This window comes from Adiantum capillus-veneris, chromosome 26 (genome assembly GCF_014529385.1).
Source record: "Adiantum capillus-veneris isolate H3 chromosome 26, ASM1452938v2, whole genome shotgun sequence".
Lineage (NCBI taxonomy): Eukaryota > Viridiplantae > Streptophyta > Polypodiopsida > Polypodiales > Pteridaceae > Adiantum > Adiantum capillus-veneris.
The window spans coordinates 12976230-12991414 of record NC_140956.1 but is presented as its reverse complement, the minus strand read 5'-3'; the positions used below and the strand labels follow the sequence as shown (position 1 = coordinate 12991414).

The following is a 15185-nucleotide window of genomic DNA, read 5'->3' as shown; positions in this document are numbered from 1 at the left end:
CTCCCCATCATCGGGCACATCGCCTTTAAAAGGCTTCAGGAGACTCACATGAAAAGCATTGTGAATCCTCCAAGTATCGGGCAGCTTCAGTCTAAAGGAGACATCATTTATCTTTTCGGAAATTTGGAAAGGTCCATAGTATCTCATGCTAAGCTTTCGAAAAAGCCGCTCCTTTTCCTTTTCCTTTCTCAGGCGTGCCTTCTCAAAGCGTAAGAGCACCCAATCGTTCTCCTTTAATTTCAAATCGCAACGATGTCGATCTGCTCCCTTTTTCTGTCTTTCCTGAGATTCCTCGCAAAAGCATTGTCCAAGTCCCGTGTGTGCTGGTCGGCTTCAAAAATCTTACCTTTCGTGCTTAGGAAGTGTGGAACCTTCGTAGCACCTTCAATAATCTCAAATGGCGCCTTCCCCGTCGAAGAGTGAATCGTGTTATTGTAGGCAAATTCCACCTAGGGCAAATACTTTTCCCATTGAGTCTTTTGATCCGAGATGTAAGACTTCAATAAATCCAATACGACTGAATTTGCAATCTCCGATTGCCCATCTGTCTGCGGGTGGAAAGATGACGAGAACTGCAACTGCGTGCCAATGTTCTCCCAAATAGTCTTCCAAAACAAACTCGTGAATCGAGGATCTCTGTAAGAGACAATTGTCTCAGGCATGCCATGTAATCTGAATATCTGGGCAATGAATAGTCTCGCTAAGTGATCCAGCTTGACTATCTTCTTCACTAAAATGAAATGAGCTTGCTTGCTAAATCTGTCAATAACAGTCCAGATACCATCGTGCCCACTCTATGTTCTCAGGAGATCAAAAATGAAATCCATTGCAATACTTTCCCAAGGGCGGGTGGATATGGGTAAAGGCTGTAACAATCCCTATGCTTTATGCCTGTCAAACTTGACCTTCTGGCATACCACGCAACTACGTAGAAAATCGTCCACGTCCTTTTTGAGTGTCGGCCAAAAGAAGTATCTCTCCACACTTTCAAGGTGGTAGCAATGCCGCGGTGACCAGTAAATGGTGGATAGTGGCATTCAGTTAGAACCTTTTCCCTCAACGGGTGTGTAACGCACATCATCGTTTTCTTCATCAAGTAGCCATCCCAAATGGAATATCCCGCTACAACTTTCCCATTCCATATCCGAGTAAAAATATCTGCAAAATCTGTATCTGTGGCATACTGATCGACCATATCCTCGAAGCTCCTATGATGTATCACGGAAATAGCCAAAACCAACGGCTTCCGGGACAAAGCATCTGCCACCAAATTCTTTTGTCCCTGCACATAGACAATCTGGAAGTGAAACTATGACAAGATGTTTGCCCACCTCATCTCCTTTTCCGATAGCTGCTTCTGTGACAAGAAGTAGCGTAAACTCTGGTGATCTGTGAAGACCGTAAAATCGGCTCCGAGTAGATAATGTCGCCACTGAGTCAGGACATGGATAACCGCCAAAAGCTCTTTCTCATATATCTATGCTGTCAATTCCGGCCTTGAGAACAATCGGCTCTCGTAGGCAATGACATGGCCTTCTTGCATTAAGACCGCACCCAGCCTACGACCACAAGCATCACAATATACTTTAAATGACTTCTACAAATCCGGCAAAATCAAAATTGGTCCTGTAGACAATTTCTCTTTCAATGTTTGAAAGGCAATCACCTCTATGGATCCCCACGAGAAAGGGACTCCTTTCTGTGTCAACATATACAAAGGGGAAGCAAACTCTGCAAACTTTCTAATGAGCCGTCGGTAGTAAGAACATAAGCCCAAGAAGCTTCTAACTTCATGAACATTCTTCAAATCGGGCCAATCAAGGATAGTGTCTATCTTGGCCGGGTCCATCTGCACTCCTGCTACTGAGACGATGTGTCCCAAAAAGTGTATCTCTGGTAGGAAAAATTCACTCTTCTTTGCATTGATCACCAACTTGTGATCTCGCAATGCCTGAAAGACCTGTAGCAGATGTTCTCTATGTTCTGCCTCATCCTTGGAAAAGACAATAATGTCATCAAAGAAAGTGCCCACAAAAGATCTGTACTCTCTGAAAATCCTATCCATCATTCGGTTAAAGGTCGCTAGAGCATTGGTAAGCCCAAAAGGCATCACCAAAAACTCGAATAAACCGAAGGTCGTCCGAAAAGCTGTCTTGTAGACATCTCCCGTCGCCAGCTCTTCAAATCAATCCTGCTAAAACAAGAGGATCCCTGTAGTCGGTCTAGAATATCATCGATCCTAGGAATCGGAAATCTATTCTTGATGGTGATTTTGTTGAGAGCTCTATAGTCAATGCACATTCTCCAAGATCCGTCTTTCTTCAAAACCAACAACACCGGAGAGCAATAAGGTGAAGTACTCGGTTGGATAAGACCCTTTTCCAAGAGGTCTTTCACTTGGTTCATAATCTCTTCATTCTGGGCTCGGCTCACACGGTAAGGTGGACGATTCGATGGTGTGCTTCCAAGTATCATATCAATGGTATGATCCTCGGGATGAGCTGGTGACAACTCGCCTGGCAGGCCCTCACAAAAGCAATTGGCATGAGTGTGGAGAAAATCTTGGCATTCTTTTTCTAGATCAGACATATTTGTCCTATGATCATCATTAAACTCTTTCAAAAAGATTGAGTAAACAAACAGACTGGATTTCATTAATTTTAAAACGGCCAAAGCCGATACAATAGGGACAAATTCGCCCTTAAGTTTCACATCAAGTTTTGCAGTCAAAGTCGCTTTTCTCGCCCGATAGTCGACCACGGCGTTATTCTTATGGTACCAGGGAATTCCTGGCAGGACATCACAACCTTCCAAGGGCATTATGTAGAAGTCCTCGTACCCCAAATACCCCTGACAATGCAACCGAAGTTTGCCAATGACAAGTGTAATGGATACATCCCTCTCGGGTGCCGCTAGAACTGCCTCTACTTGTGGTCCCATCCGATCGGGTGTAATCTCCAGCCGCGCCGCCAATTCAGGTGAAATGAAGTTGGCCTTGGCTCCTCCATCAAAGAAAATCAGGGCTTCTTGATCTTTCACTTTGCCCCAAGCTCGGCAAAGTTTTGTACTCTCATCAATCGTGCTTGGGTCAGTACCCATGCAATCAAGAACCAGTCCTGCTTTCATCTTGCCTTTTCGTCCACGTTCCTCAGCTGCTGTCGAAATTTCTGGCCTTCCTTCGTCTTGTTCTTTCTGTGCCTTTTTAGGGCACTTCGCGGAGATATGCCCAGGTTCCCCGCATGTAAAACACTTCCCCTCTTTGATGTAGTTGGCTCTCTTCTAAAGAGTGAGCCGGGGTCGTGCACCCTTATCTTTCTGATCTTGGGGGCTCTTCTTCTTTCTACTTTCATTTTTAGAAGTCTGCTCTGTTTTCTGCGTCATGATTTCATATGTGGGGTAAGCCAAACTGCAAGGGTGTATGGCAAAGCCCCGTTTTGCATGACTTATCAGTTCTTGAATAGAATCTGACTTTTGCTCTAAGCAGTGATCTCGGATCTCCGTAGGCTCAATCCGTTCTTTAAACGAGATCTTCTTAAATGAAGAAGCGGGTAGAAAAGAGCTCCAAAATCTCTCGCAATATGCGTCCAAAGTATCTTTCTTGGTCATCCGGAGATGGTTCCAAGCACTTCATATGTCGTGTTCGTACTCCCGAGTCAACCAAGAAGAAATAAAAAGCCTTTTAAATTTCAGCCATTTAACTGGCGCTTTTTTGTTCAATAGAAGAGTGGACCACCATGTTCGAGCATTTTTCTTGAAGTAAGAGGTAGCCCTCCGAATCTTGGAGTGCTCTGAGTAATGTCCTCCAAAGAAAGCTATATCAAACTGTTGTATGAAGGCCAAAGCCCTCGAAGCATCTCGGAATCCAGAAAAAGTGTCAAATTTTACTGACCGTCCACCTTCTTTAAATTCTTGAACTTTCTTGCTTTTATCCTCCAGAAAGTCATACTGGTTGGCTTTATAGAAATTCTTCTTCTTTGCATAAAATATGTGATCATCGGAGTCCGAACTATCTGAAGACGAGTCCTATGTAGAACTGTTAGAAACTGGGCGAAACTTAGGCTTCTTTGCCTTTTTCTTGCCCTTTCCGAAGCTTTGCTTTTTGCTTCGCTTTTTCCCTTTCCTGTCTGCTTCGCTCGAGTCAGAAGAGCTAGAAGAACTGTCAGAAGAAGAAGAAGAAGAAGAACTGGATACTCCTTCAAATCGCACATGCTTCCTCTGCTTTCGTGTCGAGGCAAAAGTAGATTGACGACCCAAATAACCCAGGAAGTCAGTTCCTTTCTTCTGCTTTTTGTCGTGCTTTTTGGCTTTGTTGGGTTGCGTCAAAAAGCTGGGTAATCCATGTCTCAACCACCTCTTCTAGTTCTTGGTTTGTAAACATCCTCGGAGTAGGAGGTTTCTTGAGTGCCGGTTTGAGAGGTGGTTCTGTGGCCTTACGCCACTGAGAGTGCACTTCGTCCAAGGATGTCTGAGTCAAAAATTTAACAAATTCGAGTCCTTCGCAAGATTGAACATCATCTCTGTCGCATCATCAACCAATTGTCGACGCTCCATCTCTTCAATCTCCGCCTGAGTAGGCCGAGGCGGGCCGTACTCCTCGTGAGAATCTTCTTCGTGATCTCTTCCCGCATCCCCACATGCAGAGGAAGTCGATGAATCTCTATTTGAATCCATAAGTGTCGCGAGAAAAGGATGGGATTTCCCGGTAGAAGAGAAATCGGCCGCGCCACAACAGAGATTCGCTTCAAAACAGTTCACAGTTCACAATTGATTCGACATGGCCCGGCAGAGTTCCATGCCTAGAGATCTTGGCCCCAAAGAATGGCACCCCTTTCGGTATTTCTTTTCATATTAATCTGTGCTCAAAGTACAAGGGAGTGGGAGGGTTCTCACTCTCAGACTCTGCGTCCAGATGCTCTGCAGAGTGGGAGCCCAAACCACTTATTTATTTGTTTACAAGGGATGCCAAAAGCAGAGCCCCAAAAGCTGCCATCTTTTGAAGATTAAGCTTTAAACAAAAGCAATCCCCCAAAAGCTTCTATTTTCAGCTTGCGTAATGCTCTACCGTCAGCCTGCTTTTCCGCAATTCTCGTCGCAAATCACGGAGGTCCGTACACTGCCACGTCAGCATGTCTGCAGGTTTTCTGGGAGCTAGCCAGGGGTGTGTGTGTGTATCTGTTGCCACCCTTGCCGAGGGCCAATGACACGGCACCAATTTGTGACAACAGCTGATCCGCAAATCACCCTAACATGCTGACGTGGCACCATACAACGATCAGGTTTTTGTATTGACCTTCTGACGTGGCAGTCGTACGGAATTTGCACTGGCAGCTTTTGGATTAAAGGCTTTAAGTTTGATGCTTTTATAAACTGCTTCTCGGGCCAAGAGCCTTTAAATATGACCATAGGACTCACTCTGGCATCTTACCACGTGGAAGGTGCAGAGAGGTGTTGCTTGAACTCTCAAGTGTTGAAGCAATATAGGGAAATACCGAAAGGAGACCAAGGTTTGAGGCCAGTGCTCGCTTGGGGTGAAACTCCGCCACTCCACGTCTCATGTGTCGTGCAACTCTTTCAGTTCAGTTGTTATTGAAGTGCTTAAAAGTTTGTTTCCTCTGTTCTTTTTCGCTGGCACGTGGTGCCTTTCCGTTACAGTGGTATCAAAGCTCCAATCGTGTGCTTTTCTAAAAGCATACCAGCCCTACCAAAAATTACATGTTACCCCCTTTGATGCCCCAGGTGGTACCCAGGGAGGCTGCTGGTTAGAGGCTCTTGCACTTTCTGGTGCTGGAGGACGAGCCGTCCGTTTCAATTGGGCGAGTTTTTAGGAACATGGTGCAGCCATCTACCTTGTCCAGAGCAACCGCCTCTACCACCGTCATTGCCACCACCTTCCCCACCACCACCGCCTCTTGGGTACAATGGTTGGAGCCCATATGGATATCCTTACTATCCATATCAGGGGTTTGTGTCTAGCCAGCCAAAGGATTTCAAGGATGGCGGCACGACATTCAAATTTTTCACCTTTTCTAGAGTGAAAGATCGGAAAAAAGCCTTGCAATTCCTCTAACAATTCAACAATATCTATGCTTTGGCGAAATATACAAAAGAATCAAAAATTTCTCAAGTTGCGGGATTTCTCAAGGATAATGCTATGCAGTGGTGGAGTTCAAATTGTGACCCAACCACATGCTCCAAGGACTTGGCAAGCTTTCAAGACAATTTTTGCACGAAGTTATATAACCTCCCTATTTGAAATTTTTTGAATGCTTGCCATAAAGAACATGGAAGACTAGAACCAAAGGTTTCTCGACGTCTACCTTCCGATGTCTTTCTTCACGATGATTCCCTTGGAGGACCAATGCGAGCGACATATCTGCCATCACCTTTACAAGAATAATGCGAGCGATACACCATTGGATTGCCATCACCTTTACAAGAATAATGTCTGTCTAAACAAGTATTGACAATGCAAGAGATTATGGACCATGCCGCGGTAAGCTACAAACTTATGAAAGGGAAGCTAGAGTTTACTACAGAAGCATCCCCGGCAAACAATCGGAACTCTCGGCAACAACAAACAAATCCCCAAGAATCTCGTGAAAGTCAACCTCAAAGGCCTCCTTTGACACAGCGTAAACGAGAAACCATGTTACAAGAAGGCCTATGCTTTGAATGATTTCAAACAGGGCATACTTTCAATTCATGTCCTCATAGAGCCTCGACGTCCTCAAAGTAACCTCCAACTCAGACAACAGATAGACCCGCAGTGCCACCTCCGACTAAGAGAGCTAGACCTATCATTGGACTTGTAATTGATATTTATGGCATTAAACTTGAAAGTTTGAATGAATTATACAGAGCTTATGGTAAAATCAACAGCTTGAAAGCCCTAATCTTCTCTGACCCACGAGCTACGAAGAATTTCATCCATCCCAAATTCCTCAAGCAGATGGATTTCGACTATGATGCACAGGGTGGAGAACTTAAAACCAAGCTAGCCACGGGGCAAACTCAGAAAGTGGTACCGCTCATTGGTGCTCTTCCCATAACTATACAAGGATACCAAGGAAAAGCCGATTTCCACATCATGAAGTTCGGCAATTGCGACGCTCTCTTGGGCATGCCTTGGCACGACAAGAATGACCCGACACTCGAGATCCGGAACTGTACTATTACATTGCTGCACAAGGCGTCCTCTAAGTTCGACTGTCTGAACAAAAATCTGAATGAATTTTCTAATTGTTTTGTATTTAGATACTTTTAAACTTTGTTTGGGAAAGTGTTGTTTGAAATTTGTTTGAAATGGATTCTATATTTTTTAAACCTGTCTTGGTATAACAGGCCTGTACAACGTAGAGGGCGGTACTATTTCAATTACTTGTTAGCTTTACACAGAGCACTGTGAAGAAAAGAGAACACAATTGTGTCCAGCGACCAGAATGTCACTGCACACACGAGACCACCACTAGAGGACGGTACTATTTCAATTACCCGTTAACTTTACACAGATAAGAGAACATAGTTGCGTCCAGCAACTAGAATGTCACTGAGCACACGAAATCGACACCCTGTAGACCCCAAAACTGGCGTCCCTTTCGGTATTTCTTAATTCAATTAACAATTGACAATCCGCACACTTAGACCAAACTCTCACAAAGCTGTCCAAACCTGGCGAGGGCTGAAAACGCGGGTTTCCAACCTGATTTTGGCAGCATAATGACGTCAGAACCCCTGTAGGTCAAAAGGACTGTCTAGAATGGATTCCCTTGCAATTTAGAAGCTTTCTGGTGAGCTGTAACTGAATTTCAGCGTGCTATAATTCTCTGTTTTTCTGCTGTCTGTCCAAAACGCTGTACACACATCCCAAGGCTCTCACGGAGCTCCCTTGGTGTTCCCTTGCAGTTTAGGTGCGAAACCCTAACCCTGCAAAAAAACACAGCAGGCTGTAATTCTCTGTTTCGGATCGTTTTTAGCAGAGTGAACACGCCTACGCGTGTCCCAGTGGCTCCAGCATGCAATGGGACAGTTCCCCTGTGAATTGGACAAGTTTTCAAGCGAGAAAACTCTCCAAACATGCAATCTTTCGCGAAGGAACTATGCGTACCTATGGAGGATTAGCAGTTAGCTAATCCGGTTCCTGTTCAAAAGGCTCTTGCCTTGGCAAACGCGCATAAACCCTCAGAACTGTAGATGATCATCTGAGTAGCCCAACTAGTGGGGCATTACCATATTTGCAAAGGGGAGAGAGAGATACACGAGAGCAAATCATCACGGCACATGAGACAAAGGAGAAGGCAAGCTTTCCATTAAAGCTGTGAACCTGCACTCACTACTCACACACACACTGTAGGTCACTGAATGAGCAAAAATCAGCCTCTCAAAATGGCCCACCCCTCTTGCTGATGTGTCCTGTAGGTTGCTCTCCTTATGCCAAGTGTCCAGTTTGCCCCTTTGAGTTAATTCCCTAGTTCCCACCAACTTGTAAAATTGTAAGTGACTTTCCGAGTGGCCAAGATTCCATTTGGCATGCACAGGCTTCCATACTCATCAGAATTCAATGCAAACCGAACCGACCTGCATAGTTTCCCGGAACGAGATTTCGGAACGGGGAATGGGAACGGCAACGAGCATGAAACGCCATTCCTTGTTACGAATACTCACATTTGATAACAGAACGGGGATTCGGAACAGGACGTTGGAATGGGAACGGGAAAACAGAGACTTGAAAATGGCCATTCCCTGTAACTATGCCGACCTGTCCCTGACCGACCTAAATTCCCGATGTGAGAAACCCGTTCGACCGCAACCGTTTCACACTGGCCATGCAATGTCCACTTGCACCTTTTCAAAGGTTCCGGGATAAACAAGTAAAAATAAAATAAATAAATATATGAAGTACATATTTAGAGAAGGCACCAGGAAAAATACACCTCCTGGTAACACTTGGTGCCGATTTGGCAATTGTTTGACACTGGTTTTATTACTGGTTTCGATGATTTGTGATTTACTACTGGGTGGAGTACTGAAGAATTACTGTTTGATAATGTTTGAACCTCGGAACGACGCAGACCGAGTATTTGGGGAGGGGAGCGTTTGGTTGTATGCTGGAAAACTCCTGAACAATGTACACCGGGTGTCTGGGGGGCATTTAGTTGTATGCTTGAAACCTCCAAGTGATGCAGACTTCGGTCTAGGGAGCGTTTGGTTGTATCCGTCCTCTAAGCTCATGGCCCGGACCTTTTTAGGTTATTTGCAGGTAGTCATTGAGTAGCTTCATGCCTAAGACCGTTTGTATAGGAGGAGTACTCAGCGGAGCTGCGGAGCTGTTCGTTGTGTCTTGTAACATGCATATGTGAGCATTTGTGTTGCATTGTGATCAGTCAACCATTGAATATTCCTAATTGGGTGAGATTTCCTGGGGGGAGGGTAAATCTTGCTACTGCAGTCTAGTGACTAATCTAATATCAAAAATAGGTTGCAAGGATGACACACGAAGAAACGCTACTTGTCTACCTCTATTTTACAGCCCCTATTCAATATTAACATTGTGAACTATTTTCAATCTACTTAGATTCCTCAAGAAGCACTCGCATTGTTCTTGACTTTGCAAAGGTAAGACCAAGAAACAGTTATGGGAAACTTTTCATCTTAAAGCCCATGTTGGAAAGCGGGCATTGCAATGCAAAGGCGAGCAGAGATAAAGAATTACATACCGGTTTTTGAAGTCGTCCACTGATGTATAACGATTTCCATGATAGAATGTCTTCAGCAAGATGATCCATGCCAATAACCCCATACTTGATCAACTGAATCACCATGAAAAATTACAGTGCAACCGGAATAAATCTTGAAAATTTGCAAAAACAGAAACATTTGGCCTGTAGAATTAAGCAGATAAATAGCAGAGAAACCACGATTTAAGCATCAACATAAGCCAGTACCTTATCCCTCCATGGGACAAAAGCGTTAAAATGCACACCAGCACCAACTTTTTCAGCAACAGAAGACACCTGCATAGAACCAGAATACAGAGAAATGGGGAAGCTTATGAGAAGCAGTCCCAAGAAGACTGCAAAGTCGCTCTTGAACTGAAAAAAGGCTTGATCAAACAAAGCAGACATTTACATACAGCGTTCGTGTGAGTGACCTTACCCCTTTTCCACCAAACCATGCAAGGCAGGAGCTGTAATGATGAAGATTTCTCTTGAAGTTCTGCATTGGGGGATCTAATTAGCAAACATAGTCTGATATCACAAAGGCTTTTCAAAATAGAAAAATGAGAAACAGGAGTTCACCTCTGAGTGCCATAACTCTGGCTCTTTGACCCCTAAAATGTAATCCACCATGGGAGCCTGTCGAACCAACATCGATTGTCCCATTCTGAGGCTTTATTTTCTAAAGACAACTTGTATTCACCTACCGGTTTTGCAAGCAGCATAAAAACGTTATGCATCATTATGATACATTTGAAGGGAAGTTTTGATGTTGTTATATCATAAAATAGGTGGGTCTTCCAAATCACAATCATATAGCAAGCAAGCAGCATGCTGACACAATGCATTAAACAGATACAAAACTCATTTGCTTGCCCTTCACCAAAGCTAATAGCATGTCGAGCAATTATGCACTAGCCCACCTCATTCTTTGATAAATTCAAGCTTCCAGGCTGCTGAAAAACTCCAGATCCATATGCAAAGGCAAACTCGACTGGGGGCAAATCTTGCAGCGGTGCAACCAAGGCAGCATTTATGTCCGCCATCTAAAAGTTGGTTACCACATAGTTAAAGTGCCAGGCGAAAACCCATTTACTATTACAAACGTATTGCTTACAAAACCCTTGTACGAGACGACAATTTATCAAAGAGAAGCATGGAATTCTCATGCACTAACAAGAACATTAACCCTGTTTACATGCAGAATCCAATATATAAGACATTGGTATCTAAAAGGGTACTTTAACCGTCAACAACTTACAAAATTTGGCATGAGGCAGATCAAACCCTAGTGACGAGAAGAATATCAGATTGCAACAATTAGGTGCATTGCTTACTTGTACAGCTTGCATATTGAGTTTAGCTACTTTAGTATAATGTAGGTATTTGTCCCATTTTTCAGTCACCTGTTTTGCACACGGGTCATTGTATATACAGCCTGCAGCTATTTTAGCATAATGTATGTATTTTGGCCACCAGCTGAACGGCAGCATGCTACGATGATTGGCTGAAGAGTGTTGGGCCCTCGCTGCGTGAGTGCAAGGTAGCAATCCCTCTGAAGGAGAAAAAAGAAGCAACTAGAAATTTCAACAACCAGGTGCAGATTTGACCTGCTTCGGGAAGACGTTCTTGAAGCCCTGCAATTAAGGTCGGGTACTCTTCTGGCACGTAGCAACAGTTCGTGACGATCAATATTTTTGACCAAGCTTGCTAAGTAGACCACCCTGCTTAAGAGCATTGTTAATCATAATTATCTGTTAGTGCCATTCATGGGTGGTAATCATAACAATATGTTCACCACAACTCTTAAATGAAAACAAGTGATAAAAAAATTAAAAGGGCAATGTTGAAGCACAAAGATTTGCAACAATGTTAGCTATAAAAGAAGGATACAACATTGAGAGTGAGAGAGAGAGAGAGAGAGGACACTTTGAAGAGAAGAAAACGCTAAAAGAAAAGAGAAACACCTCTTTATATGGACACAAAAGGTCTTTTGACTTTCCATCTTCATATGTCTTTCGACTTTCCACCTTCATATATCTGCTTGCTTTCCACTTTCATCTGTCTTTTCATTTCCTAAACTCACCTTTCACTTATGCACTTTTCTGAGATTGGGGAAACCTAATCACCAAGCTGCCAGGCATAATAGAGATTTTTTTTCGACATGCAAATTTTCAAGCTCTCTTTCATATGCTTTGTGTAATGAGATCAACTTATATAATTTTCTATATATAACGTTAACTCAAGGGTATAAACACAAAAAATGATAGGTAATTTTAAGATTCTAGCAGTCAAATGACGTGAGGTTTTTTTTAAGCACTTGTATTGATAGGTAAAATAGTCCTTGACAAAAAAAATAGGTGTCATTTTTAGGCTTTGATTTGAGTCTAGATCCCACTTTAAAAGCTCTACATCTCTAAACTTTAAAAAAAAAACAAGTGATAAAATCACAAGGCCTGTCTTCCTATTGAAATAAAAACTTGTTAATCATCATCACCCAAAGCTAAAAGTAACACCTTGTGCTAATCACATCATCATTACAAGCTAATTAATAAAAGGGCGATATCATCATTTCAAGCTAATTAATAAAAGGGCTATCACCCTCCTAAGGGATTCACTTACCGTACGGTGCCATATGAGTGTACAAAAGGGGGGTTGTACAAGGGTAGGAGGGTACATTTTATTTAGAAAAGTTCCATATATAGTGAGTTATTACTTATGCTCTTCTTTCGGCCCTTATGAACCTGGACTTAGCCTGAGGTTGAGGCTTAGGGAGATCAATTTACATCTCATCCTCTTGCCACCTCCTACCATTGTATTCTCAACTTATCACCAACTTGCTAATGGAGTAGCTCCGTGCTCCCTGATCCACCCCCATGTCCCCCTCTTTCTTTCCCGTGCAATATCACTGAACCATTTCATGAAAGCACTAGCTCAACATTTGTCCAACCTAGTGCACCCTTGCTTGAAACTTTGGCCTCCTCTCCCTTACCACACCTCCTTTCCATGGTGCCTATACCCCCTACCCTAGGGTACATCGTGCTCGCCACCAAGAGTAGTTTAGTCACAAAATAGAGATAGACACCTCTCTTAGGTGAAAATCTTGCATAACAAGGAGAATACTCTGCTAGCAAAAGCACTAAGTCCTAGGCAAGAAGACAATGCTCAACAAGAACCCTATTTTCTAGAGAGAGAGAGAGAGAGAGAGAGAGAGAAGGAGGAGGAACATGTAAGCATTGAGCAACCTAAACATGGTCCAAAATCTTAAGGCATGGTTTTTATTTAGCATGACCATCTCCAAAGATACCTATTAATAGACTAATCGCCTAACGTGGGTACCAATATTTTAGCCCCTTGTTTAAGCACAAAATGAAAAAATACATGGGTACCAATATATTTAGCCCCTTGTTTAAGCACAAAATGAAAAAGTACTTTTTCTGAGTAAATCTTTCTGAGAATGTAAGTGGCAAAAAACTAGTTGTGTTCTCCATGAGAAATATCATGTGTTACAAATTTCATCATTTAAACAAGAATTGGAGACAAGTACCATACATGACACCTACCAATGTTTGTATGTTAGATGGGTCCATACATTAGTCATGGATGAGACCACTTCAAAATGCAGCAGAGTAAAGGTGCCACATGCGGCGAGGTGTAGAAACCCTTACAAGAAACAGAACCATGGTTGAGAGTCTCAAGGACACTAACATAAGTTTTGGAATGCAAAGAAGTTGGAGTTAAGCTGGTTGGTCCTAGTGGCAATGGCAAGTGTAGCTTTGCAGGCAGCTGATTGGGCTTCTGGGAAGTTGTCAAGCTAAGCAATGGCATGTAGAAGCTATGTAGCATCACATAAAAATGGCAAGTTGGTACCATCCATGAGGTGCGAGGCAAGCAACGGGTTGAAACAATTGAGGGGCAAAAACCAACAACTTTGCTATGATAAGGAGATGCATCGACTCTGCTAGGCATTAACGCATTCCTCTACCTAAGCTACTGAAGCAAACATCTCATTTGTGACTTCGGTATGTCTAGTCATTGCAAACATGCCCACGCCGTATATCTTCTCGTAGCATATTAATATCTATATTGAATATGACTTAAAGACTTGTCCAGTAGGTAGACATCAAAGAAGCTATACTACCATGTTCATTGCTACTCCTAGTCTCTCTTGAGTGTCAACCAGAAGCAAAGACTTTAGCACGAGCAGGATCTCTAGATGATGAGGATAGATGAAGCACTAGTGGAGCGAGGGGCAGCTATGATGGTGTGGATGAATCATAAATGTATATGTTACCATATACATGTGGTAGTGATGTGTGTGAACACACTAGGACCGCAGGGGCATTTTTTCCCTCTTTAGGAGTTTTTTTCCCCCATGCATTGTATATACGCCCATCACTCTAGGGCTATCTATCTTTCCATTGCACACTAAGTAATACACTCTCCATTGTGTGCCTTGAGCTTCCTCCGTCTTCTCCAATCTGTGTGTGTTTCTCTGCAACCCTAATTCCAACAATTGGTATCAGAGTAGGTTGTGTCCTCCCGGGCTTAGTCGCTAGCTGCTCCAGCACACGCCCGCTCACTTTCTCTGATTACAGTGAGGTTTGGCGAGCATTTCGCATGTCGACAAATATTCAGGAGAAACTCGTAGAGCTCAGTCTGCTCAGATTTCTAATTTGGACTCATTTCGGCCTCCGTTTCCACTACAAGCAGGTCTACACAGGCAATTTCGTCATTTTGTGCAAAATTTCTATCATTGCCGATTTCTGCATAACAAGTGCCTTACAGTCTTCTACGGTGTGTGCTATATAGCACGTGTAGTTCCTGCTTCGTTTCTCCTAATTTTGGGTTGTTTTCACATCAGGTGCAGCATTTACCATGGCTGACAACAACACAAATGCGTTCAAGATGTTTGATGCCGCTAAGGACAGGTTGGATGGGGACAATTATCCTATGTAGGCTTATATGATGCAACACGTTCTTGTGTCAAAGGGCGTCTAGAATATTGTGCAGGGCATTGATGTACGTCCTGGTTCTGACGATGTAGGCGATGTTGAGGATGTTGCAGGTGTTGTTGCTATTAGATTTGTTTTGCCTACGGTAGAACAATCTCGTTGAGATGTAAAGGATGCGCAGGCTCATGCATTGATTGCATTGTCTGTGAAGCGCACCATTGTTCCTCACATCCGTTCAACAAAATCTGCAAAACAGGCTTGGGATATTTTAGCTGGTCTTTATGCAAGTTGCAATGAGGCTAAAATCGCTTTGTTGCGTAAAGAGATGGAGTCGAAGATTATGCATGAGGAAGATGATATGGACACTTTCCTTGATAGTGTCAAGGATATCAATGAGCAACTTATTTTTGCAGGTGAAGTCATTTCAGACAGTTCCCTTGTGCAGACTGTTCTTGATGCCTTACCAGACTTTTGCTAGTACTTGGAGTATATGACCCAAGGAAATCCTAGTGTTGTC

The 15185-nt window shown here is 43.2% G+C and overlaps 1 protein-coding gene across 6 annotated transcripts in view; it reads right to left on the bottom strand.

The window, feature by feature from the left end:
• Positions 1 to 11623, bottom strand: part of LOC147423018 (translocator assembly/maintenance protein) — an 86362-nt gene extending 74739 nt beyond the window's left edge. For 2 of the 6 annotated variants that reach the window (XM_086502034.1, XM_086502035.1), the window contains exons 1-6: positions 11120 to 11317; positions 10637 to 10759; positions 10296 to 10352; positions 10153 to 10212; positions 9942 to 10010; positions 9714 to 9806 (exon numbers count right to left, since the gene is read on the bottom strand). In XM_086502034.1, the coding sequence (XP_086358160.1) occupies positions 9714 to 9806; positions 9942 to 10010; positions 10153 to 10212; positions 10296 to 10352; positions 10637 to 10759; positions 11120 to 11206 (489 nt within the window). In that variant the 5' untranslated portion in view covers positions 11207 to 11317. The other 4 variants (XM_086502036.1, XM_086502039.1, XM_086502038.1 and 1 more) reach the window with 4 other exon arrangements.
• Positions 11624 to 15185: the final 3562 nt, after the last annotated feature.